General features: G+C 37.9%; 1 protein-coding gene across 2 annotated transcripts in view; it reads left to right on the top strand.

Moving 5' to 3' along the window:
* The first annotated feature begins 7,093 nt into the window (after positions 1-7,093).
* LOC307163739 (uncharacterized protein) overlaps positions 7,094-23,625 on the top strand; it is a 40,100-nt gene continuing 23,568 nt past the window's right edge. The window contains exons 1-4 of one of the 2 annotated variants that reach the window (XM_079879959.1): positions 7,094-7,260; positions 8,703-8,743; positions 9,158-9,445; positions 22,042-22,287. In XM_079879959.1, the coding sequence (XP_079736085.1) occupies positions 7,259-7,260; positions 8,703-8,743; positions 9,158-9,445; positions 22,042-22,287 (577 nt within the window). In that variant the 5' untranslated portion in view covers positions 7,094-7,258. The remainder of the gene's footprint in view (positions 7,261-8,702; positions 8,744-9,157; positions 9,446-22,041; positions 22,288-23,625) is intronic. The other variant, XR_013822127.1, reaches the window with a different exon arrangement.

Genomic DNA, 23,625 nt, shown 5'->3' with positions numbered 1-23,625 from the left:
AGCAAGACAGAAAAAAAAACAGGAATTATCTTTATGAAATACACGAATTGTATACAAAGTAAATATATTTACTTTATCTTGTTTAAATAAATTATAATCACACAGTTCCTAGTGTGGTTAAGTGAATGCAAAGCCTCTGCATTCAAGTCATTATTTCAACCTGTAGCCTACCTGATACGTTGTGTGTTTTTTTTAGTTTTTTTTTTTTTATGGAATGTATGCATATACATGTAAAACAGAAATATATCTGGTCACCATTTATGTCTGAGTTGGATGTAATTGCCAAAACTGTGCTGCCAAGATGTAACAAAAGATCTCCCGACATTATCAAATCCCGCGATAGGTTAGATTATCTCACGAGATGTTAACGCGTTTTCCCCATAGACTCACTCCGGAACACTGAAGTTTGAACAACCACGGAGAGAGGAGGAATTGAGGCCCATATTATTAGAAATCTACTGTTGGGTACGTACATTTTGTATTATTAGATTCACGTGCTAGAGTTTTACTTGTTTGACATGAATGAACCGAAAGAAATGATGCCCACATTGTCAACTGAAATTGGCTAACTGAGTTTGGCTAAAATGAGCTAGTAGGCTAAAAGTTAATTTGAACTTATAACGGTATACCATAGTATAAAGTATGTTTAATGATACAGTCAAAGTTATTACTGTAAATTATTAATGTAGCCTTTTGAGAGTTTCTTACAGAAAGTAAATTATCTGAAGTAGAATGAAATTAGCTGGATTTGAACATGTATGTTTTCAGTAACTGCTTTAAAAATATTTTGTAATTTTAGAATTGCTAAACATGTCTATTCAGGGGACATCACAGCCCACCTGTCTTTATCAGAAATGTCCTGTTCACTTTCTCACTGTTACACACCTAGTTAAGGGTCTTTCTCAAGGACACCACAGTGGTATTGAAGAGGCAGGGGACAAATGCTGTTTTGAATTTAGCTGAAGACCATACAAATATTTTGAAAATAAGTGCATGTCATTTACCTCAAATTTTTAATTTTCATTTATTTTAAAAAGAAATATATTCTCTTCCCTTAGATGCTGTGAAGAGGTGGAGCCCACATGCTACAGACACTGAAATTGATGCAGCAATGGCAGAACACCTGAAACACGCTCCAGGAAGAGCTGGGGGTGGTGGATACAAAAAATGAGCCAAACAATGTGTTTAAGGGATAGTTCACCCAAAAATGAAAATTGTCATCATTTACTCAACCTCATGTTTCAAACCTGTATACCTTTCTATGCTAAACACAAAGATATTTAGAAGAATGTTTGTAACCAAGCAGATGTCGCTTCCCATTAATAATCATTTTTTCTCCAATAATGGTAGTCGATGGATGCTCTATTTGCTTGGTTACAAACATTCTTCAAAATATCTTCTTTTGTGTTCAGCAGAAGAAAGAAACTCATACAGGTTTGGAATTTGGTGAGTAAATTACATAATTTTCATTTTTGGGTGAACTATCTTTATATAATAATTCAGTATTTTGCTATTGGTATTTAGTTTGGTTAACAAATCGAGAGCTTAGAATTATAAGGTTCTATCTCCGTTTATTGTAGTTTATTGAGGATCAAAGTTTTTAAACTCGGTTTATGTTTTGTGAGATGGAACCTTTTATTTTATTAATAACTACTAACAAAATATTTTTTTTACAAAAATAACACCACACAGGCATTAATAAACACCTAATGAATCAGATTGTCAAAAACTCAATTTCGACCAAAAGTGGAGATAGAACCTTATAATTCTAAGCTCACGAAATGTTAAACATTGAAAAAAATAAAGAGAAATTTTGGCTGTTCAAGATCAATAAAATGTTGTGCTTAATCAGAACATGCTTCTTTTTTGCTTATGTCCACAAATAATGTGTTATTGTTTTTGATGTACACATGATTAAAACGTTTTATTGACGTTCAGGTCTGACTGGACCAATTTTGGACCTTTTTAGAACCTTTGTCAAGATGTGTAAACCTCAAGACTTGATTGCCTTTCACAATGTTACACAATAGGTGTGTGATTATTTTATATGCAGGCTTATATATACACTTAAATTATGCAGCAACACATTTAAACACATATGACGACGCATTTAGACGTCCAGGGACGCGCAGAAGAGACGTGGAATTCACGGCCAGAAGAGACGTGGAATTCACGGCCAGAAGAGACGTGGAATTCACGGCCAGAAAAGACGTGGAATTCACGGCCAGAAAAGACGTGGAATTCACGGCCAGAAAAGACGTCGGTTCAACTTCCATTTTGGAACTATTTTTCAACCATGACGGGACGTCTCGGACGGACGTCTTTTCAACGGTCATTAAACGTCCAAATGTTTGCTGGGAACGTTTAAGGGGACATATAGATAGACAGTAAAAGAAAGGAAGGCTCGTGTTTGAGTTGTTTTGGCTGCAGAGCTTTCCCCTCCTCATCACTGCAGCCGGCTAAAACAAGGAAGATGTGAGATCAAACAAGCCTAGTGAGATCTCCAGACACACCCTCAGCTGTGTGATGTGATGAAGACTGAACATTAGACCCATGCAGAACTATGCAAGTTTTCATATTTTTAAATATAACGATAGCTTGTGTGTTTTTGTGTTCTTATAGGCTACCCCAGTAGTTTTGTATGGGATGAATATAGTAATATGAATATGAATATATTAACACAGGGCTGCCAACTTTTGAGTTTAGCTTGGAGTGAGATTTTTTTTTGGGGGGGGGGTATGTAATTGTGATTGTCAAAACATTTGGTAACTAAATAGAATTTTATGAAGTTTAGTGACAACATGTTACAATGTTTACATTGTACAATGACTGGTAGGATACAGTTTTTATTATTGCTTGACAAAAATGTAAAGATTTCAATTCCATTCTTGTGATTTGATTCCGATTTTGATTCAATATTGACTAATTTGGATACATGTTTATTTTACATTTTATTTAAAAAAATAATCTCACCTAATGCTGTAAACATAGAGGGCCCAATCTGCTGGTATTATTAAAGGTTAAAAATAACAAATTAAATTAAATATAATGCAGTTTTTGTTATAATAACAATTATTTAATGACATAAGTAAAAATATAATAAATATGTAATATAGTGCTCAGCTAAATCTCCTCTCTAGCTATTTTTTCTATTCAGTTAACATGCTATGGTCATTAAATGGCTTTCCTGAGGTAAATGTAACGTTATGTGATATAATTGTTCTCCTGCTGTTATATTGACCTCTTTCCGTGGTTGAAAAACACTACCCAGCAAACATTGGTCCGATGGCAACGTCGTGTCCGTGGCAGCCACGCATTTCCTTTCCAGCATATTCCGATTACTCCGATATCCCACAAGGGGGCGTTAACAGTCCATAATCACTGAATCTACCAACTCTCAATGAGAAAACCCTACTAATATAAATCCATTTCCTGAAGTGCTAAATAAACAATTAGTCCATCTGTACCATTGGCATCAATTCAACCACACACACACACACACACACACACACACACACACACACACACAAACCTGACCCATCACACAAAATGTTCTGCATTAAAAAAAAAAACTTTTTTTTTTAAATACCGGATTTACAAATAAGGACGGGATGTTTTTGGAGATTTTGTCAGGTTTTGGTCACTTCTGGGTAAATATTTAATACCAAAATATACAAACGATACCTTATACAAACACATGGCAAATGTTTTATTGAAAGTAAAATCTATCAAATTCAATTAACTAATCATCTAATAAGAATAAATATCAAGTGTCTGTTTCAGGGCTTGTTTTGTTCATTCCATAATAAATAAGAAACTATTATTCCTTTTAATTATAGTCATGTCTAATAAAAATTCCTGCTAATTCATAAAACTGATGAGAGATCAGCTAAAACAGACACTTGTTAAATGGTTGACAGAGATCACCATCGCCCTCAGCGCAGAAACACTGAAATTAAGAAACGTTTCGAAAGAGTTATGGCGTAATGAAGCCTCGTTTACTGAAATCACGTGACTCTGGCGGTTTTGCGCTTCGAACGACAGACAGAAAGCACCGAGCTAGCTTTGGAAAGGACAGTTGTAGTGACGTATGATAAATGACAGAAAGGGACCAATATACTTCTGAGTTTCACTTCCTCAAAAACACATGTAAAATAAGCAGCTCTGTCTGTTGATGGCAAGCCAATCTAACATTTAATCCTTATAACACAGTGTGTATTTTCATGCTTCTAGTAAGGTTACTTCTTTTTTATATATTTGTATCTATTCATTATAGCCTACTAGTGCTCAGTCTTTAAAAGTATCTTTATAAAGATACTACAGCTTATTAATTAGGTACTAGTTCTTATTTTATTAGACACTAGTGTTCATTCCAATAGTGACTATTTAATTATAGGCTACTTTGATTGCTAAGATATTTTTTTTGGTTAATAGTAACTTATTTGACTAAAGATATCCTGAACTTAATAGATAGCCTACTATTACATTTACATTTCTGCTCAGTGCTATTACTCAAAGGGCCATACTCATAAATATAAATCCACAAACTGTAAAGCAGTTTTTAGTATTCAGAAAGCTGAAACATATTCTAGTGGGGCTATTTAACAGAGAGAAGGGCTTTTTATTTTGACACGACTCACATTCTCAGATGCAGATTAATATTCATTATTTTTATTTAAAGTAATTATAAACACTCTCCAAAAAGGCTCAATGGTGGATGTCCTGGTATTGAGGTTGTTGAGCTGGTGTATTAACTGGTTTCAAAACAAAGATATATTATTCATAAATGTATATATATATATTTATATTTAAAGATAAAACCGATAAAACCAAAACAGTCTTACTACTGTAGGCCTACATCCAAAAAAATAAATGTCATATTTAACATATATCTTTTCTTGTGTTTTCTTGCTAAGCAATTAGCAAGATAAGATAACATATACAAAAGCAGTTACAAACAATTTCATTCAGAATATTAATATATTAATATATTACATTACCATGTGAACTCTGATTGGATGGTTGAGAGGAACTCATGTTTATGTAATGATGTGTTTGAAAGAAGAAATCTCCAAATTCTCACTAGTTCCTTATGAGTTTGAAGATATCTCCAAATGAATAAGTAGTTATTCTGTATTTGATATCATCTATTAATTTCTGACATGTAAGTATTCCTATTAGGGATGTGCAAATTCCTATAGTGACTATCTTTTTAAATATTAAGTATTCATTAGATATATTAGTAGTCTACTTATTCATTAAATATTGCTTTTCATTAGATACTAATACTTAATTAATTGATACAATACTAGCTGTTCATTAGGGACTAGTACTTATTTTCTAAACTCTAATATCTTTGTAACTATCTTGTAACATTTCTTATCTTACAAGCCACAACTGCTTTTTTTAGCGGTTCATGGATTTTTTTAAAGGATTTTTAAAGATCAGCATTCTGCCCTAAAAGTGATCAGACCGACCAAACTGTAAGTTGTTTGGTGAAATGTTCAGGTATTTTGGATTTTTAGAAAAACCCAATTAATTTTGCAAACTAGTTCTTTTGCCCGGTAAGAACCACACCAGAAAGATCCTCTGGAGTCTGATTGTCAATAATAAAAAGAGAGAAACTTTCAAATGTTTGATTCACCTCTGCATCTGGGCCTGTTTGCCTCACGACCCCATTAGATATTAGACAGATATCAGGCACTGGAGACGCCATCACATTTGTCAGGCACATAAATGACCACTAATGGCCGCTAGAACCGGGGTAATTTAGAAAAGGGGTCCAAGTGCACCCAAAAGCCAAAGCCAAAAATGAAAACTCACATCTTCATGACATTAGGTGAACACAAGCATGCAACCCATGATTTTAAAGAAGCATGCAAACGTTTATGGAGATCGGGCCATAGGTGGCAACATTATAATTTTTTAAAAGCTTTAAAAAACATATATTTCTGTAGTAAATTGCCTGTATGGCTGTAAATGATCTTTTCCATCTATGATCTAGATGGGTGAAGGCTTGCTAAATAAAATATAATAGCGTTTTACTCATGTAAGTGTTTTACCTTAAAGTTCTTGAACGCTGATAACTGCTGCTAGTCACAACTAATAGATAGTCAGAAGTGAACAGTTGTTTTCTGAATGACAGATCAGCAGAAGTCAATGGCAAACATGTGAAATATGTTACTATTAACTGTTGGATGTCAAGATCTTCTTCAGTAAAACAAAGAGAAACTGAAGTCATTACTACTGGAAACAGATCCAGTTCTCAAGGTGAACATTCCTCGACTCTACAGGGGTCAAACAACTACAAATCAAGTATTCTTGTAGTTTCAGTATAAAAGCAATAACTAAATCAGTATATTACTATCATCTGAAAAATATTGCAATAATTAGATGCTTTGTTTCCAGTCAAGACTTAGAGGAACTTGTTCATGCTTTAATCACAGGTGTATTACTGTATTACTGTAATGGACTTCCCAAAAACACCACGAGACATGGTGTCAGCTCATACAGAACGCTGAGCAGAACAAGAACACATCAACACATCACAGTCCTCAGGTCTGTACACTGACTTCTAGTTATTACTGTTGTATAAATCACTCAGTGGCCTCAGACCTCGATACACTGATGATCTGATCACTGAATATACACAGATCACTCAGATCATCACAGAAATACCAAGAGCACGAGTCCGCCTTTCCTTCTCTTTTATTTCTTAATTCTTAATACATTTTAAATACGTTTAATCATTTATTACTTTGTGCTTTTATTGTTATTTTTTTATGTAAAGCACTTTGAATTACCATTGTGTATGAAATTTGCTATATAAATAAACTAATCTAGTAAAAATAGATTTGTAAGTCACTATTGAAATAAGTGCTAATATATCTAATGAATAAGTATACATCTAATAAGAACAATCTAATAAATATGAAGCCTAAAACCTAATGGAATAGCTACCGCTAGTATATAAAAATAGTAGAATGAAAACAGATACGAGTATACCGGTACGTTTTAGGATTAAATGTAAAACTGGTTTGCCATAAATGTTAAGGCGCTTGCTATACGGCTTCTTTAAGAATATACAGCCAATGAAATCGAGAGAACGAGGGAGTGAAGTCAAACATCGGGAAGTCATTCTGAGCATCTGTGGTTAACTCAACTGCAAAGTTGAGGTGTTGTGTTGTGTGGTTAATGCAGAGTTGAGCAGTGTGGTTTTGACGAAGCATGATCATTAGACCCATGCAGATCTTTTACCATGTAAGTTTTCATATTTTTAAATAACTCTTGTGAGTTTTTATGTTCTTATACCAATAGTTTTGAATGTTTGTGCTTAACTAAACCTGCTAGTGATGTTGAAGAGTGTCAAAGTCTGTGCTGAATGTTTTCAGTGATACGATGTTGACAATGATTATTATGTTTTTTTTATTTTTATTTTTTTATTGTGGGGTTATTAATATAATTGTTAAATGTTTTAGTATGTTTACTCCGATTAAAAAATAACTTCTACAACCTGTTGCTTAAAAATACAAATTTATAAAACTGATTGATTGATTGATTTTGATTGATTTTATTTGACCACTTAAATATAAAAATATGAAAACAGTACTCTGTGTCATATATTAAAATACATAAATAGTCAGGGATGACACAATAAAGCCCAAAGACTTATTTCCATTGTGGTCCCTAAACCAAAACCAAAGTTTAGTTTCCTACAATAATTGTAAATATTCACCTCATCCATCGCTCTTTTTGTTTTCTTTAATATAAAACATCCCGTAATTACTATATCGGTCTGAGAAACCGTTGCAAACAATTCAGTGTGTGTTTGTCACAAAACACCAAGCGTTTGGCGCTGCGGATATCCGTTACGCCATTTTCGACTTTTTCCACATTTTACATTACACATCGTTACATAAGCCTACTCGTCTACATCAGCTTGCGACTGCGAGGTAAAGGTGTGGGCGCTTGGTGTCGGTACACATTTAAAAAAATCATATAAAAAAATAAAATAAAATAAAATAGTTTTCTGCAAACTCCACCAGATTCTTGTTATACATGTCCTCAAGTACCACTGTGGTGAATTTACTGTTGTTTCATTCTTTAATAATTATATGTCAAAGTCATATAGCCTACTATTTAGGCTCCCTATAGTGGAAAAAAAAGTATAGCCTACATTATTGTATTTTAAATAAATATATTTTTTATAAAGTGCAAATAAATATACTTTAAAAAAATATATTTTTCTAAAATATATTTTTTGAAAATATACCAAAGTACAATTTTAAAGTGTGTTAAAAGTTGTATTGTGAAAATAGGTAAAAGCATGATGCTAATATACTTATTTAAAGATAGTAAATTTTTTGTTAGTATATATGCAACGTAGCCTACTATTGAAAAAGGGGAATATATTTCAAATACAATAAAGTATACTTTTTTTTTCACTAGGGAACCTAAATAGTAATACTTAGGAAATAGTAAGTAAGAAACAACATGAGGGAGAGTAATTACTGACAGAATTTACATTTTTGGGTGAACTAACCTTTTAAAGGGACTTTGGTAAGATCCACATGTGGATCAAAATCTTTAAATAAAATGAACGTGAATGTATAATGTTGTCTGTATTGCAGTCAGTTGTTTATTATTACTCAGCATTAGAAGTGTGTATCTGTCACATAACAAACCTTCTGTTTTCTCATCAGGATGAATCTCCTTCTCCTGCTGTGCTTCATCAGTTATAGCGGTCAGTGTCATTTATGTTGATAAAAATGTTTTTTTCTGTTGTGCCACTGACCCTTATTTGTGGATTGATGGTATATGATTTCCCATCATATTACATCAATAACACACACTGACATCACTGGTTTATCTATGCAGTTTCTTCTGGTTCATTGATTAATAAAGGAGTTCACTAAAACTGCACAACACATCTCTAGGTTTATACTGTCATCAACATTTAAAACATGTGTAATGTGCCACTTCTAATATTGTTGGCTACTTGTTGCCTTCATTTATTTATTTTTTAATCCAGTTTATTAAAATAACTCTACTAGAATATTTATGATCATTTTGATTTAAGAAAATAGACAGAAACGCCACATTTATTTTCCAGTATTGCTATTGTGTATTGAGTGAATATTGCTGTGTGTATTTGCAGGATCCTCCACTAAAGCTGTGTCAGGAATAAAGGGAGGAAACGTCACTCTATCATGTGGATCTGAGGACAGAGAGATTGTGGAGATCAGATTATACAGTCGGTCAGAAATCATCCGTGTGTGTGAGAAGAAAAACTGCAGTGGTCGAGTGTTTAAAGAAGGATCATGTGACGTCGTCATCAAGGATCTGATCTACAGTGACGCTGGGAAATACTTTCTGAGAGTTTATTACAATAATAATCAGACAGAAGTGGAGCGACAGATCCTGGAGTATCATCTTCATATTCATGGTAAAGTCAAAACTGATCAAACCATCATCATGTGTTTCTGGATCTCCTTTAATAGTGTTGGTATTGTGTGCAGGACTAGAAACTAAATATATCAGTAATTAGTGCCCACCATCTCCTTGTATTTGGAAAGTCATACTTTAAAGGGGTCATATGATGCGATTTCTTGTTTTCCTTTTTCTTTAGTGTGTTATGTAACTGCCAGTATAAGATCTGAAGAGTTACAAAGCTCAAAGTGTCAAACTTTGAGATATTCTTTATAAAAGTTAAGGACTCAGCCACACCTTCCTAAAACGCCTCATTCAAACACCCCCCCCACAAATCTACATCAGTGTGTGAGGGCAGAGTTTCATAACACCGCCCAAATGTATATATGCAAAAAGAAGGCGTAACTTTTATTCTCGCTGTATTATTAGGCTTGTTTGAGATGAGCAAAATCTGTGCAGAACCGATCACCGGTGATCACCGCGAGATGCCGGTTATAAATGTCTTAGTGCGGCCCGCCTGGCTCTGATGTACGTCTAAAACTCTGGCGACAGCGAGGCGGTAGTGTCGGATTTTGCAGTTTCTCTCCATCGACTGATGATTAAAAGCATGATGGGAAACGACTGGCTGACGACAGAGCTTAATGATCATTGGTAGGGCTGGGACGGTATGGATTTTTTCTTACCGAGGTTGAAATGCATGAAATTCTGGCGGTATAGCGGTAAACCGCTTTAAACCTCAACCTTTAGTAACTCGGTAGCCTATGTATTTGAATAATGTTTAAATGGTGTAATATTTGTGAATTTGATTATGTAGCTGCTTATCCATTTTCTTGCAAGTGCCGTCAAGATTACTCTCTGTGAGCGTGCACTTGCTGCGACTCTGCGAGGGTTGACAAACGCGGTCTTCACGTGAGAGAATTGTGTTAAATAAGCACGTGCAATTAAAAGCTGAGGTCCTGCTTTTGGGGCTTCAAATTATAGGCTATAAGACATTTGCGAGTCTGCACAGGGTGTTTATTTTTAAATTGTTTTTTTTTTACTTTTGAAATTGTTTTTTTACTTTTTTTTTTATTTACGGTGCGGCTTGGACGCGGTGTCCGTCGAAAATAGACTAGGTGCCTATCTTTAGCGAAGCGGCTTGTGTAAACACAAGCATTGACTAGAGTGGGCGCGCTCAGCTCCGGTAGCCGCGTTGCAGCCGTAACACGCCATAGAGTGTAAATAAGGGGTTATAGTCAATAGTCTATGAATGGAATGTTATTATGTGTCATGGAACATTGCGCTCCCCAACTTGCGAAAGGTCGGATTTGCTACATCTTTTGATAAGTTTTGTTTAGAAAACCTTGAATCTATGTAAGACACAATGTTATTAGACACAATCCATGTCATTAGAATCAATGAATCCATGTCATTAGACACAACGTGAACACGTGAAGGCCAGTGTTTATTTTAATTTATTTTTTTTGCGGTGATGACGGTGACGAGCTCAGACCCGCGGTGGCGTCACGTGACCGCGGTAATGCGGTAACCGTCCCAGCCCTAATCATTGGTTTAAAAAACCGTGATGTATGTTCTCTTTTAAATTGTTTGATTTTAAAACTCTGATATCATATTTTTATGTGTATAAATAATGTTTGAATATTCCCAAAATCTCTGACAGTGCGACCTCTAAATGGGTTATTTGATTGCTGTCATAGGCCTATTTAAAAATATATATATAAAAAACATTTTTACATCCAGTTTATCATCAACACCGCACATGAGTGTGAATCCCGCGGTATCCGCCTTTGATCTCGTAGGTGTTTGATCCACACATGGATCCACTGCGAGAAGAGAAAACTGTCCGTCTTGCCTGTGCTTTATTCACTCCTCCTCATCACTGCAGCGCCTACTCTCACCTACATCTCAAACAAGCCTTATGTTGCCGCTGGCGCCGCCATGTCGTGGAGACACTGTTTTTTGTTCCAAAAGCCAAACTACTTTGAATGGCCTTCAAAAAGAGGACACAATTAGAAAACGGTGCTTAAAGGGATAGTTCAGGATTTTAGACATGAATCTCTATAGCTTCCCCATAAGCAGTGTGGTGCATTGACCATGACTTACCCCCGACAGCGTCCTGTGAGCCGAGCTCCGGTCCAGTTTTGGTCAAGATGAAATTAGTCCGGCAAGTTTGCTGGGGTCACGGCAATAAAGCTTTTTTCTTCTCAAATCAATATGTGTTCAAAAGAGTGATATATTTGCAGCACAAAACCGCTGTCTATGGAGAGGTCAGACCTCGTAATGGCTTGGCACTATTTTCTTCCCCGTCATATCACTGCGCGCTGCCGCTACCTACAGCCAGCTGGGAGCCGCGCACGTGTCACTTTGTTTACAGCTCGTAAAGAGAACGATAACATGTCTGACTACAGCAGCGACGATGACAACATTGACTTCGACACACAGCCAAAAGGATATCTTTACGAACCTGAATACACAGATGACGAGTTACGCCAGATGGAGTTAGAAAGGACAGAAAGAGAGAGGATGGACAGAGAAGTTGAACAAGTTGAAGCTGGAGCCACAGCTGCTGCAGTGAGACATCGAGTGGCCGACAAATGGTGGTGTACTTGTTTTAAGTGTGAACTAATGCAGACAGAAGTGGAGTCCTACTGCTGTAAACACTGCTGTAAACACTGCCGAACAACTGAAAAAGTGGTGTGCGCCTGCGCAGCTCCCAGCTGGCTGTAGGTAGCGGCAGCGCGCAGTGATATGACGGGGAAGAAAATAGTGCCAAGCCATTACGAGGTCTGACCTCTCCATAGACAGCGGTTTTGTGCTGCAAATATATCACTCTTTTGAACACATATTGATTTGAGAAGAAAAAAGCTTTATTGCCGTGACCCCAGCAAACTTGCCGGACTAATTTCATCTTGACCAAAACTGGACCGGAGCTCGGCTCACAGGACGCTGTCGGGGGTAAGTCATGGTCAATGCACCACACTGCTTAGCTATAGAGATTCATGTCTAAAATCCTGAACTATCCCTTTAAGCTTTATTTACAGCACTGTTCCAGAACAGTAACGTTACAAATAAAATATTCGACTGTGTGCTGCTCATTTTTCTGTGGACCATTTCCAGAACCTGCGAAAGTAAAAGTGCACAAAGGCTGTAAGGGTGGATTCCTGCAGGGGTTCAGTCTGCAAGAAATGCCGAATGATTAAATAAACGTTTTTAGCAAGATGGTAGAAAACTGCACATTTATTGCCTATACCACCCACTGCTACTTATACCAACGATGGAAATAAGCGCAGTTACAATATCTTAATATTTGTGGGAGAGCTTTGCGATAGAGAGTGACGATATTGCATTGCAATATGTAGCACTTCAAAGTCAATACCAAATCAAAACTAGTTAGCACATTAGTTGTAATTGAAAAGGTTTAATGACAAAATATGGTTATGGTTACACTTAAAATAGTTACAAAATTGATGTATGAGATGATGATAATACTTAATACTTTATACTTATACTTATACTTAATACTTATATTATTAACTGTACCCAGCAAATATTAAAAATGTTACCAGAGAGAGAGAGAGAGAGAGAGAGAGAGAGGAGGTAAAGAGAGAGAGAGGAGGTAGAGAGAGAGAGAGAGAGAGGGAGAGAGAGAGAGAGGAGGTAAAGAGAGCGAGAGGAGGTAGAGAGAGAGAGAGAGAGAGAGAGAGGGAGAGAGACCCAAGAAAGGGACCCAGAGAAGAAGAGAGCCAGAGCATAAAAGAGACAGAGCAAAAGTTACAATCCTCTTTTATCCTTTCCCAGACCATGTGACTAAAACCCAAATGTGAGACATTCAAACTGACCAATCAGATAATTCCAACTTCCCCCACTGTACTAAAGGTGTGACAATTCAGACCCCCAAAGTACAGCTCACTATCAGCCCCTCTGTGCCTTAACCCTTTAGAACCTGAAGCTAAAATAGGTGTTTTTCACATAATTTGATTTTTTGACTGTAAAATTCTAAAACAATGTGCTATCTTCATGTGCAAGGTGTCATCTTTTTCAGAAAAAGATAAGCTTTCAACAAATTACAGTTATTGACCATTATTGTGTGTGGTGAGTTTGTAAATATAATTTAAATAGACAAAAATAAAAAAACGAGAATAAATTTACTGATTTTTATTTAGAAAAAAAACAGAAAAAAATCATGAACGAAAGAAACTAACACTTTAAAGTTGAAAAATGAACTATAATACATATATACAAGTCTTTTATGTGACATTGGGTTGCACAGTTTTCATTTAGGACGCTTTTTGTCATACACGCACACTGCACGCATTCATAGGCACGCGCACATACACATGCACGCACTACATTAGATACGTGAAAGAGTAACGGCCATCCGCCTCCCAAATTTCATTAAAAATCATCCCAATCCCCCTTTCTGCTGTCTAACACTTCTTTCGCCATGTATTTGTTCGTTTCTTTTGTTATTTTATGCAATCCAAAACACTCTAACCTGCCGCGCGTCGTATCTCTCTGTTCAAATCCTTACACCCCGCGCTGCTGTCATTTGCTGGCATTACCGTAATAAGCCGTATATTGGCGAAAAGCGCTTGATGTCTACTTTCAGGAACTATTTGAATTATTTTGATAGTGCAAACGGTTGAAGAGTTACAGTGACATGAATACAGCTTGGTTGGCTGTGTCGTCGACGACACATCCGGTTTTAAAGGGTTAAGGAACTCCAAATGGTCCTTGTGGTGGAAAGAGGGGGTGAAAACAGTAGTTCATTTAAAATATCTTGGATTATTTTCAATCCTACATAGACTAGACGGATTTCAGAAAAATGGCCTTCTATAAGAAGTGAGGGGCATTTATGGGTACAAGTCGGGAACCGGCCTACCCTACATATTTCAAGGGTGCTGAGTCCCAAAAAAAATGGTACCCAAGCAAAATTTTTAGTTTTTTACCTTCTAATTTGCATATCAAAATGGCCGCCAAATTGCCTATCTTGCTCAGTCGTTGGACCATTTTCCCCTAGTTTTTTTGTAAGTAGGCAATCAAGATGAGGAAATTAAGTTTCTAGATCGATAGTCAAGGGTCAGAGCAAAGATATAATGGAGGCTCACTGCCATTTTTATGTATATATATATATGCAAAATACCAACTTTTAAGGTGAAATTAAGCATTATTTGTGTCATTTTTTAAGGCCGACATACATATTCAATCAATATAACTCTTAAATGTTCCCAGTGTATATATGATATGTGATGTATTCCATATTACATAATAACTAAGAAAAACACCATTGCAAGTTGTCTGAGATTTCATTTTTTATGCAAATTAAGCATTTGTTCTCTAAATTCTAAGATGGGAAAAACCCAGGTGAATAGGGAAAAAAACACCATGAAACTTCCCTTGAACAGATCTACAGATCACATCTTGTTTCTGTATATTTTTGCTTCCGTGTCTCTGAATGGCGCATATGGCGGCCTGTTTCGTTTACCTCACACACACACACACACACACACACCAGGGTTATAATCGTTAACGAAAACTAACGAAAAAACGAAAACTAGGTGGGAAAAAACATTGTCGTTAGCTGAAATAAAAATAAAAACGAGGCATTACAAAAAAATGATAACTAACTAAGTAAGGGATAATGTATAGATAGGCGGTCGTTATAGCGAATAACAAGCCCGACAGGCTGAACGGGACCCCGACGCGAAGCCTATCTATACATTATCCCGCTTATTACATGGCTACAAAATAAATAATTAAATAATTAATTTGACACAAATTATTGATTTAAAAAGGTGTTTATTTATTTAAAAACGATTGTATTGCTTCCGCCAAAAGAAAATAGTATATGTGGTTGGCAAAACTAACTAAAATAAAATAAAATAAAATTATAGAGTAAATGTCCTTAGTTTTCATCTTTGTCGATGTCTTTAATTTTTTAACGCTATTTAAAACACGCAGTGTATTTGTGAGATGTAAATCTCACGATTTACATCTCAAGATGTAAATCTCACAACCAGATTTATGAAATAAATCTCTTTTCCGCAAGATATTGAAGCCAAAAAATTATCCTTAATTTTGTACTAATGTAAAACGCGTTGCAGCAGCATGCAGACATAGGCAAGATGGCTCGCGTGCCTATTGGCTGCTCTGCGGCAACTGCACCAGCCTATCGAGAGAGGCCCTCGTCACGTCCCGCCGAAACGGACGTGGCCAGGGCCTATAAATATAGCTCGACGGGCTAGATAATCTGGTTTTTCATTGCCGAAGCGAACCAGAGCGTGTTGCAGGCACGGCAAGATACGCAGTACTCGTTCCCTCTCTAGAGAGAACCAAGGTTACGTTAGTAACCGAGTACGTTCTCTTACGAGAGGTTCTCTCGTACTGCGTAATATCTTACGCTATGGGGAACACAGTGTAAAACGCTGTGCGTGCTGAGATCCAAAACCAAAGTCCCAAGGGCAGGTGCCCGGGGCTCATACGGTGCAAAATCATCAAGGACTCGCAGAGAGTCTAGGAAGAGAGGCTACAATAGCATCATTCCTGTAATAAACAGCATCCTATACGGAGCAATTATAATGATAGTGTACCATACAGCCAGGGCGAAAACTCGGCCTAGTCTGATGAATATTGTGGGTCTTACACACTGCCCAAAGGGTTGCATGATCTAACAGCGAGCGTTGCTCAGGCAGTTTCAGTAATCTGGGCCGAAAGCATCGGGGCAGACAATACTGATCTATTAGACCGAAAGCAGCCTAGCCTGCAAGGCAGGAACCTCTAGGTTATAAAACCTAATAAATGTAGACGGGGAGGCCCAGCCTGCCGTCATACAGATATCTTGCAAGGCAATCCCACTAGACCAATCCCACGACGAGGCCATGCCTCTTGTGGAATGCGCTCTGACACCTAATGGGCACTGCAGGCCCTTAGAAGCGTAAGCCAGCGCTATAGCATCGACTATCCATCTGGATAGGCTGTTTCGACACGGCTAGTCCCTTAGAACGTCCGTAGAACGAGACAAAGAGCTGCTCTGTCTGTCTGAAGACAGCCGAGCAAGACACATAAGCTCTTGACGCCCTGACCGGGCAAAGGAAGTGTAGCGACAATGCCTGACATGCGGTCACATGCTGTTCCAATTAGTAATTCCTTGTCTCCAAACACGTCCTTCGTTGTCTTTTTAGACAACGGGTCTGTCCACGGCGTCGCTAAGTCTACTTGGACATGTCAAAATTGCAATCTGGTTAATAATCTCCCCAGAGGGACATTTGAGCCATAAAGAGGACCCTGTTTTTAAGAACCCCTTTGTAAAACCCCCTAGTTCAGCATGGACTTCCTGTGACTTTACAGCCTCGTGACATTCCACACACACACACACACTCGTGGACTTTCAACCAGAAACCCACCACGAGATGCAACTGAAGCACATTTCCATATATGGACTTCCACATAGTAAAATTTCATTTTACCATTCATTACAAATTTATAATAGAGGTGTGACTTGCTAGAGTAAAATCTTTAATTCTGAAGGTTCATGAAAGAAGTTCCTCAATAGTGTCTTGTGGTAACCCTACCTCAGACCATAAAACTTAACAACCCAGGAAAACTAACATTCCAGCGAGTCACGTCCCAAACGCACCACACACACACACACAGATTTTCCATTGACTTACCCACATAGGACATTACCAAAATGTTGATATGTATTCCTATGTTTCTCAAGTGTCTTCACATGCCATAACGGAAATACTGACCATTTCATTGTGTGTTTAATCAAACTTTATTTGTGTGTAATTATGCATATAAATGTAACGTTATGTTTCCCCAATCTTTACCTGTCATAATGGATATCTATGTAATCCTCTCCATCTCACAGAGACGAATCTTGACTGCAAAGTACAATAATATGCATTTGTTCCAGGAAATATCATATTTCTAAGTATGAAACCTTTCCCTCATAAGACATATGGTAAGAGGGGGCGTGTTGTTCTTCACACAAAGAAGACGTCTTCCCGCTACAGATCAGAAGTTTTGATTCGCTCTGTCACAAAACAAGGCGTAAACAGATTGTCTGTTAAAAGGAAGAGACCCCCACTCTTCTCTCTCTTCTCTCATCGACCCCGCTGATCTCTCCTCTTCTCTTCTCCGGTCGCTCTCATCCCTGACCTCTCACCCTTCCTCCTCTCCCCGGCGCAGCGCTTCTCCAAGGATCATCTGAAGAAGGCCTTAGTCTTCTCTATCGAGCGAGCACATGTCCGAGTCGTAGCTGCGTCCCTTGCAACAAAGACTTTAAACCTCTCCCGTCCCGGAGACGAATCTAACTTTCGCGGTAACTTAAATTCAAGTAAGCCTTTACATCGTCTTGCGAAACGACCCAGAAGACGAAGCCAGACGCAAACCAGCCGGACACGCACGCCTCTTTTACAGCCTCACCAGAAAGAGCACAGAAGTCTGCAAGTATATTGAGTTGATAAAAGCTGTTTTCCGGGTGTCTATCTCTTAGGTCTGTGAATTAAGTTACCCTTCTCTCCTCTTCTCTTCTCTTCTCTTCTCTTCTCTTCTCTTCTCTTTCTTTCTTTCTTTCTTTCTTTCTTTCATTTCATTCTGATCACTTATGTTATTGTTTGGTTATATGTTGTTTGTTTATTGTTTGCATTTTTACGTACGTTTATATTCGTAGCTCATATAATCTAGTTTTGCATTTATTAAAATTCATAAATACTTTTCACTGTCTCTGTGTTTGAAAAATCCACCTTATAAGTCAATGAATCTAAAAGATCTAAGCTACAAGCTCGATATTAGACTACATTCAGTAGTTTTAATTAATAAACTCAGAGAGTTATGTCCGTGGCCAGAACATAAACTCTCTCGAAGTTTGTGAATACCTCTTCTTAACTGTAGCCTAATGATTTTACATTTGTTTCGCTGGACGAATTAAATGTTGGTCAGACCAGTTACAGAACAAGGTAATCTCGATAATTGATAAAATAAATGTACATGCGACTTATGAATTATAACCATGAGTCATAAATATTAATATTCCCAGAATTCCCCATATTCTTGAGCTAATTCACATTTACCCAGAGTCGTATTCGTTACAGAAGCTTGCGTCCTTCTCCTCATTAAAGACCGGCAGGGCCGACAGGGAAATCACCTGAGCCCTAAACGGTGTGTTGAGGGATTTAGGAACGTACCCGTGTCTTGGCTTGAGTATGACTTTCGAGTCATTTGGCCCGAATTCCATACACGACGCGCTCACTGAGAGCGCTTGCAAGTCCCCTATACGCTTTACTGAAGCGAGAGCCAGAAGAAACACTGTCTTGAGAGACAAATGTTAGATGTCTATAGATTGTATTGGCTCAAATGGGGCACCTTTCATGGCCTCCAGAACCGTAGAAAGGTCCCACATGGGAACTGATGGAGGTCTGGGAGGATTCAGCCTCTTAGCTCCCTAAGGAGGCGGATGACCAAATCATTCCTTCCAAGTGACTGGCCAAGTGTTGGTTTAGTAAACGCTGCTATGGCCGCCACGTAGACCTTGAGCGTGGATGGGGTTCTGCCCCTATCCAGCAGCTCTTGCAGGAAGGAGAGAACCTCCGCCACCCCACAGTCTGGGGGTGATATGCCACGGGCTGTGCACCAACTAGAGAGAACAGACCATTTCGAGGAATAGAGCCGTCTAGTAGACGAGGCCCTAGCCTGCGTGATTGTGATACTCCCACCGGGGGGTTAGCAGGTACCTGTTGATGGTCCATGCATGCAGGGACCAGAGCTCCGGGCGAGGATGCCAGATCGAGCCCCTGGCCTGAGAGAGGAGATCCCTCCTCACCGGTATCGGCCATGGGGCAGTGCTTGTCAGCTGCATCAGAACTGGGAACCAGGTCTGGTTTTTCCAGAGTGGAGCCACAAGCAGCACTGAGTATCCGTTTTCCCTGATTCGCTCTAGCACCTGAGGCATGAGCGTGACGGGGGGAAAAGCATAGAGCGGACGGCGGGGCCAGACGTGGGCCAGTGCGTCCCTGCTCTTGGAGAAAAACTCCGGACAGTGAGCGTTTTCTTGAGACGCAAACAGGTCTACCTCCACTCTGCCGAATGTCTTCCACAGCAGCTGGACTGTCTGCGGGTGTAGAGACCATTCTCCTGTCGGAACGTTGTTCCTGGACAGTCTGTCTGGTCCTATATTTAGAAGGCCTGTCACGTGCGCCGATCTCAGCGAGCGCAGGTCGTGCTGAGCCCATACCAGGAGGCGTTCCGTCAGCCTGTAAAGGTTTTGGGACCTGATACCTCCCTGGCGATTTATATAAGCCACCACTGACATGTTGTCTGAACGGACCAAGACGTGGTGTCCTCTTATCTGGGGACCAAAAACGTGTCAGTGCGTTGTCTACCGCCAGCATTTCCAGGCAGTTTACATGCAGAAGCTTCTCCCATTCTGACCACTGGCCGAAGAACAGTCTGCACTCGAGCAGCACTCCCCATCCCGAGTTGGAGGCGTCCGTAGACACCACCTTCACACTCGAGGAAGTCCTCAAGCTTACACCTGATTGGTACCAGTCGGTTGCTTTCCAAGGATTCAGAGCTGAGATGCATTTCTGACCGACCTTGAGACGAAGCAGACCGGAGGTCCGCGCTCGGCTCGGTACTCGCGCTTTCAGCCAGAACTGCAGTGGGCGCATGCGGGACAATAGCACCACAGCGGAAGGATTCCGTCATGCGCTGAATATTCAGTGCGCGCTGTGGCGATAGCTGCACTGTTATAGACAGCGAGTCCAGCTCTGTGCCCAGAAAATATATTTTCGGACTGGGAGACCAATTGACTCTGAGACCCAGATTCTCGAGGTGTTCGAGTAAAATGGTCCTGTGCTCTATGAGCTCTGAGTGAGAGTACACTACCAGGCAATGGTTTGGAGAAATGCTCACTCTGCCACACCTGAGCTTCCTTCACCCTTGGACATGGGATGAAAACATGGCAGTTCAGGACTACAGCCCATTCTTATGTCACAGAATCCAATACCTGAAAGTTGCCTGGAAATTATCCTTTGTACCTGTAAAAAACAATGCACAACACGCCAGTGTAAATGCCGAAAATCAGGGCTGTTATGCACTGCAATGTGTGCATGTCAGAGTGATGACCAATGTCCTTGTTTAAATGTGGAGTTGTAGTCCTCAAGTATACCAAGGCAAGGGGTACAGAACTACAGAACTAAAAATCTAACAGAAAAAAGCAAAGCAATTAAGCTACAAACATGAAAGAAAATATACAGAAACAAGATGTGATCTGTAGATCTGTTCAAGGGAAGTTTCATGGTGTTTTTTTCCCTATTCACCTGGGTTTTTCCCATCTTAGAATTTAGAGAACAAATGCTTAATTTGCATAAAAAAAAATGAAATCTCAGACAACTTGCAATGGTGTTTTTCTTAGTTATTATGTAATATGGAATACATCACATATCATATATACACTGGGAACATTTAAGAGTTATATTGATTGAATATGTATGTTGGCCTTAAAAAATGACACAAATAATGCTTAATTTCACCTTAAAAGTTGGTATTTTGCATATATATATAAATAAAAAAGGCAGTGAGCCTCCATTATATCTTTGCTCTGACCCTTGACTATCGATCTAGAAACTTAATTTCATCATCTTGATTGCCTACTTACAAAAAAACTAGGGGAAAATGGTCCAACGACTGAGCAAGATAGGCAATTTGGCAGCCATTTTGATATGCAAATTAGAAGGTCAAAAACTCACAATTTCGGTTGGGTACCAGTTTTTTTGGATTCAGCACCCTTGAAATATGTAAAGGAGGCCGGTTCCCGACTTGTACCCATAAATGCTCCTCACTTTCACTTTTTGGGTACATCCCATCTAGACTAACAGGCTGATTCTAAAAATTGGGTCTGGCTCTTCTGACTCACACAGCCTGTAAGTATGCTTTTTATATTTTAAGAATTTGCTACTGACTATTCAAACGTGAGTTTTGAGCAGTATACTATAGAGGAACGCTTGTTTGTCATTTCTACGATCATAAATGCAGACATGGTTTTATGTTTACATTGTGTTCTCACACCCGTAGCACGGTGCGACGTATAAAATACAGTCATTATAATCAGTAATTATGTCCCCAATGAAATAAAACCTTACCAGTCTGATACGTTCTGCCAGTCGCGCTGGCAAAGTTGATCAATCAGCTTGGTCATCTGCATTTTCCGGATCAGATTCGGGCTCGAATTGACATTATCACCTGTCATCATTGCTTTGGGAGCTGATGTTCCAAATATGGAATCACAATCACAATGCACTGGTTCACTGGCCAATCAGAGCACACCGCGCTTTTCAGAACGATGAGCTTTGTAAAAATCGACGCGTTTCAGAAAGGCGGGGCATAGAGGAGCAACAATAATGTACAGTATGTGTAAAATAATGACTTTTTTAACCTAAAACTGCGTAAACACATTGCATTAATCCAAATACACAAAATAATGTTCTTTTTAGAACCATCATATGACCCCTTTAAATATTGATTTAGGCTTTTTGTTGCTTTCATTTAGTACTCACCCATCAACATGTCACAATTATTGTGAAATTAAAACATTTAATTTCTCTTCAGTTAACTTAACAGTACGGAAAGGTGAAGAGCTGGTGTTTGATGATCTTCCACGTGAAGCTGATACAGTTGAGCGTTGTAAAGGCACAGTTTGCACAGAGATATGGAGGAGAGGACGAGGTCTCCTGAATGAGCGACTGACCGACAGCAATGGTCGTCTGGTCATCAGAGAGTTCAACTCGAGTGATGCTGGGATTTACAGAGTCCTGAACTCAATAGGAGGAGAACTAGTCACTACAAATGTCACAGGTGAGAGAAATTCAATGGATGTTTTGAAATATTATATATAAAGTGGACAGATGAGCTTTACATTTTAGGGGTGTAACGATACACAAAACTGACGGTTCGGTACGCCCCACGGTTTTGACATCTCGGTTCGGTTCGGTTCAGTGGGGTGGGGGGTTTAGAAAGCTAAAATTGCTGCTTCTTTTTTTTTTTTTACAGTGGTTTAATGAACAAATTCTGTCTTTGTCTTTAAATTAATTCAATTACAATTAAACTTATCGCAAGGATAAAAAAAAAAAAAAAAGATCTGCTAATGCTGTAAACTATATAGGGAGCCCACACATTACTATAACCTTAAAGGTTAACAACAGAGCCTAGACTTTTAGCCTAATTTCAGATACTATTTATTTTTTAGATATAATAATCAACACTCAACACATTATATGAAAACATGTAAACTGCACATAAGGCAGTTTTCTCATTAACTTTTCTACTCTAATTTGTTATTGAAATATAAATATTTACACATTTGCTGTCATTTTCATGACAGATATTTAAAACATAGGCTACATTAAATAATCAAGATATCAATCATTAACATGTTAAGTAAAATATAGTATATAGGCTAATATAGTGCATTTATTAGAGCAAGAGTTCATTTAGGAACCAACAATCTGTGACTGCGGTCAAGTGGGCCGCGCGTTGAAAATACACGGTCAAGCCAGCCGCACATTTTTTTTAGTATGCGCGTCTATTTGTGTACTTACGGTATGGGTGCTGGAAGAGGCCAAAATTGATTTTAAGACGCATTTTCTGCTATTTTCCATCTTATTAGGACCTAAATAATGAAATTTCATGATTTTTGTATTAAATACGATTTTTATTTGTGTTTAATCTTTATTATTTTAATGTTTGTAGGCCTATATATGATTTACATTAATTATTACATAATTTATTCATGTTCATATTAATGGTAATTATTATACATCATTCTTTTTTTTTTTACATTTTCATGATTTTTTTAAGATATCACTTTTATATTTGTTTATTTTTTATTATTTTAATAATTGTAGGCCTATATATGATTTACATTATTTATTACATAATTTATTCATGTTCATATTAATGGTAATTATTATACATCATTCATTTTTTATTGTAAATTTTAATGTTTAATATATGATACATTAATTATTATACTTTTAATTAATGTGAATTCAATTTAAATACAATTATGTAAATTAAATTATTAATGTTAATTATCATACAATAATTGATTTGCATTTTTATTGCTGATTTTAATGTTTGTATATATAAAGCATTCATTAATTATTATACATCATGTATTAATGTTTGTTTGTT

The sequence above is a fragment of the Squalius cephalus genome (assembly GCF_949319135.1).
Source record: "Squalius cephalus genome assembly, chromosome: 8".
Taxonomy (NCBI): domain Eukaryota; kingdom Metazoa; phylum Chordata; class Actinopteri; order Cypriniformes; family Leuciscidae; genus Squalius; species Squalius cephalus.
Note: the sequence above shows the minus strand (reverse complement) of the source record. Positions and strands in the feature narration are given on the sequence as shown.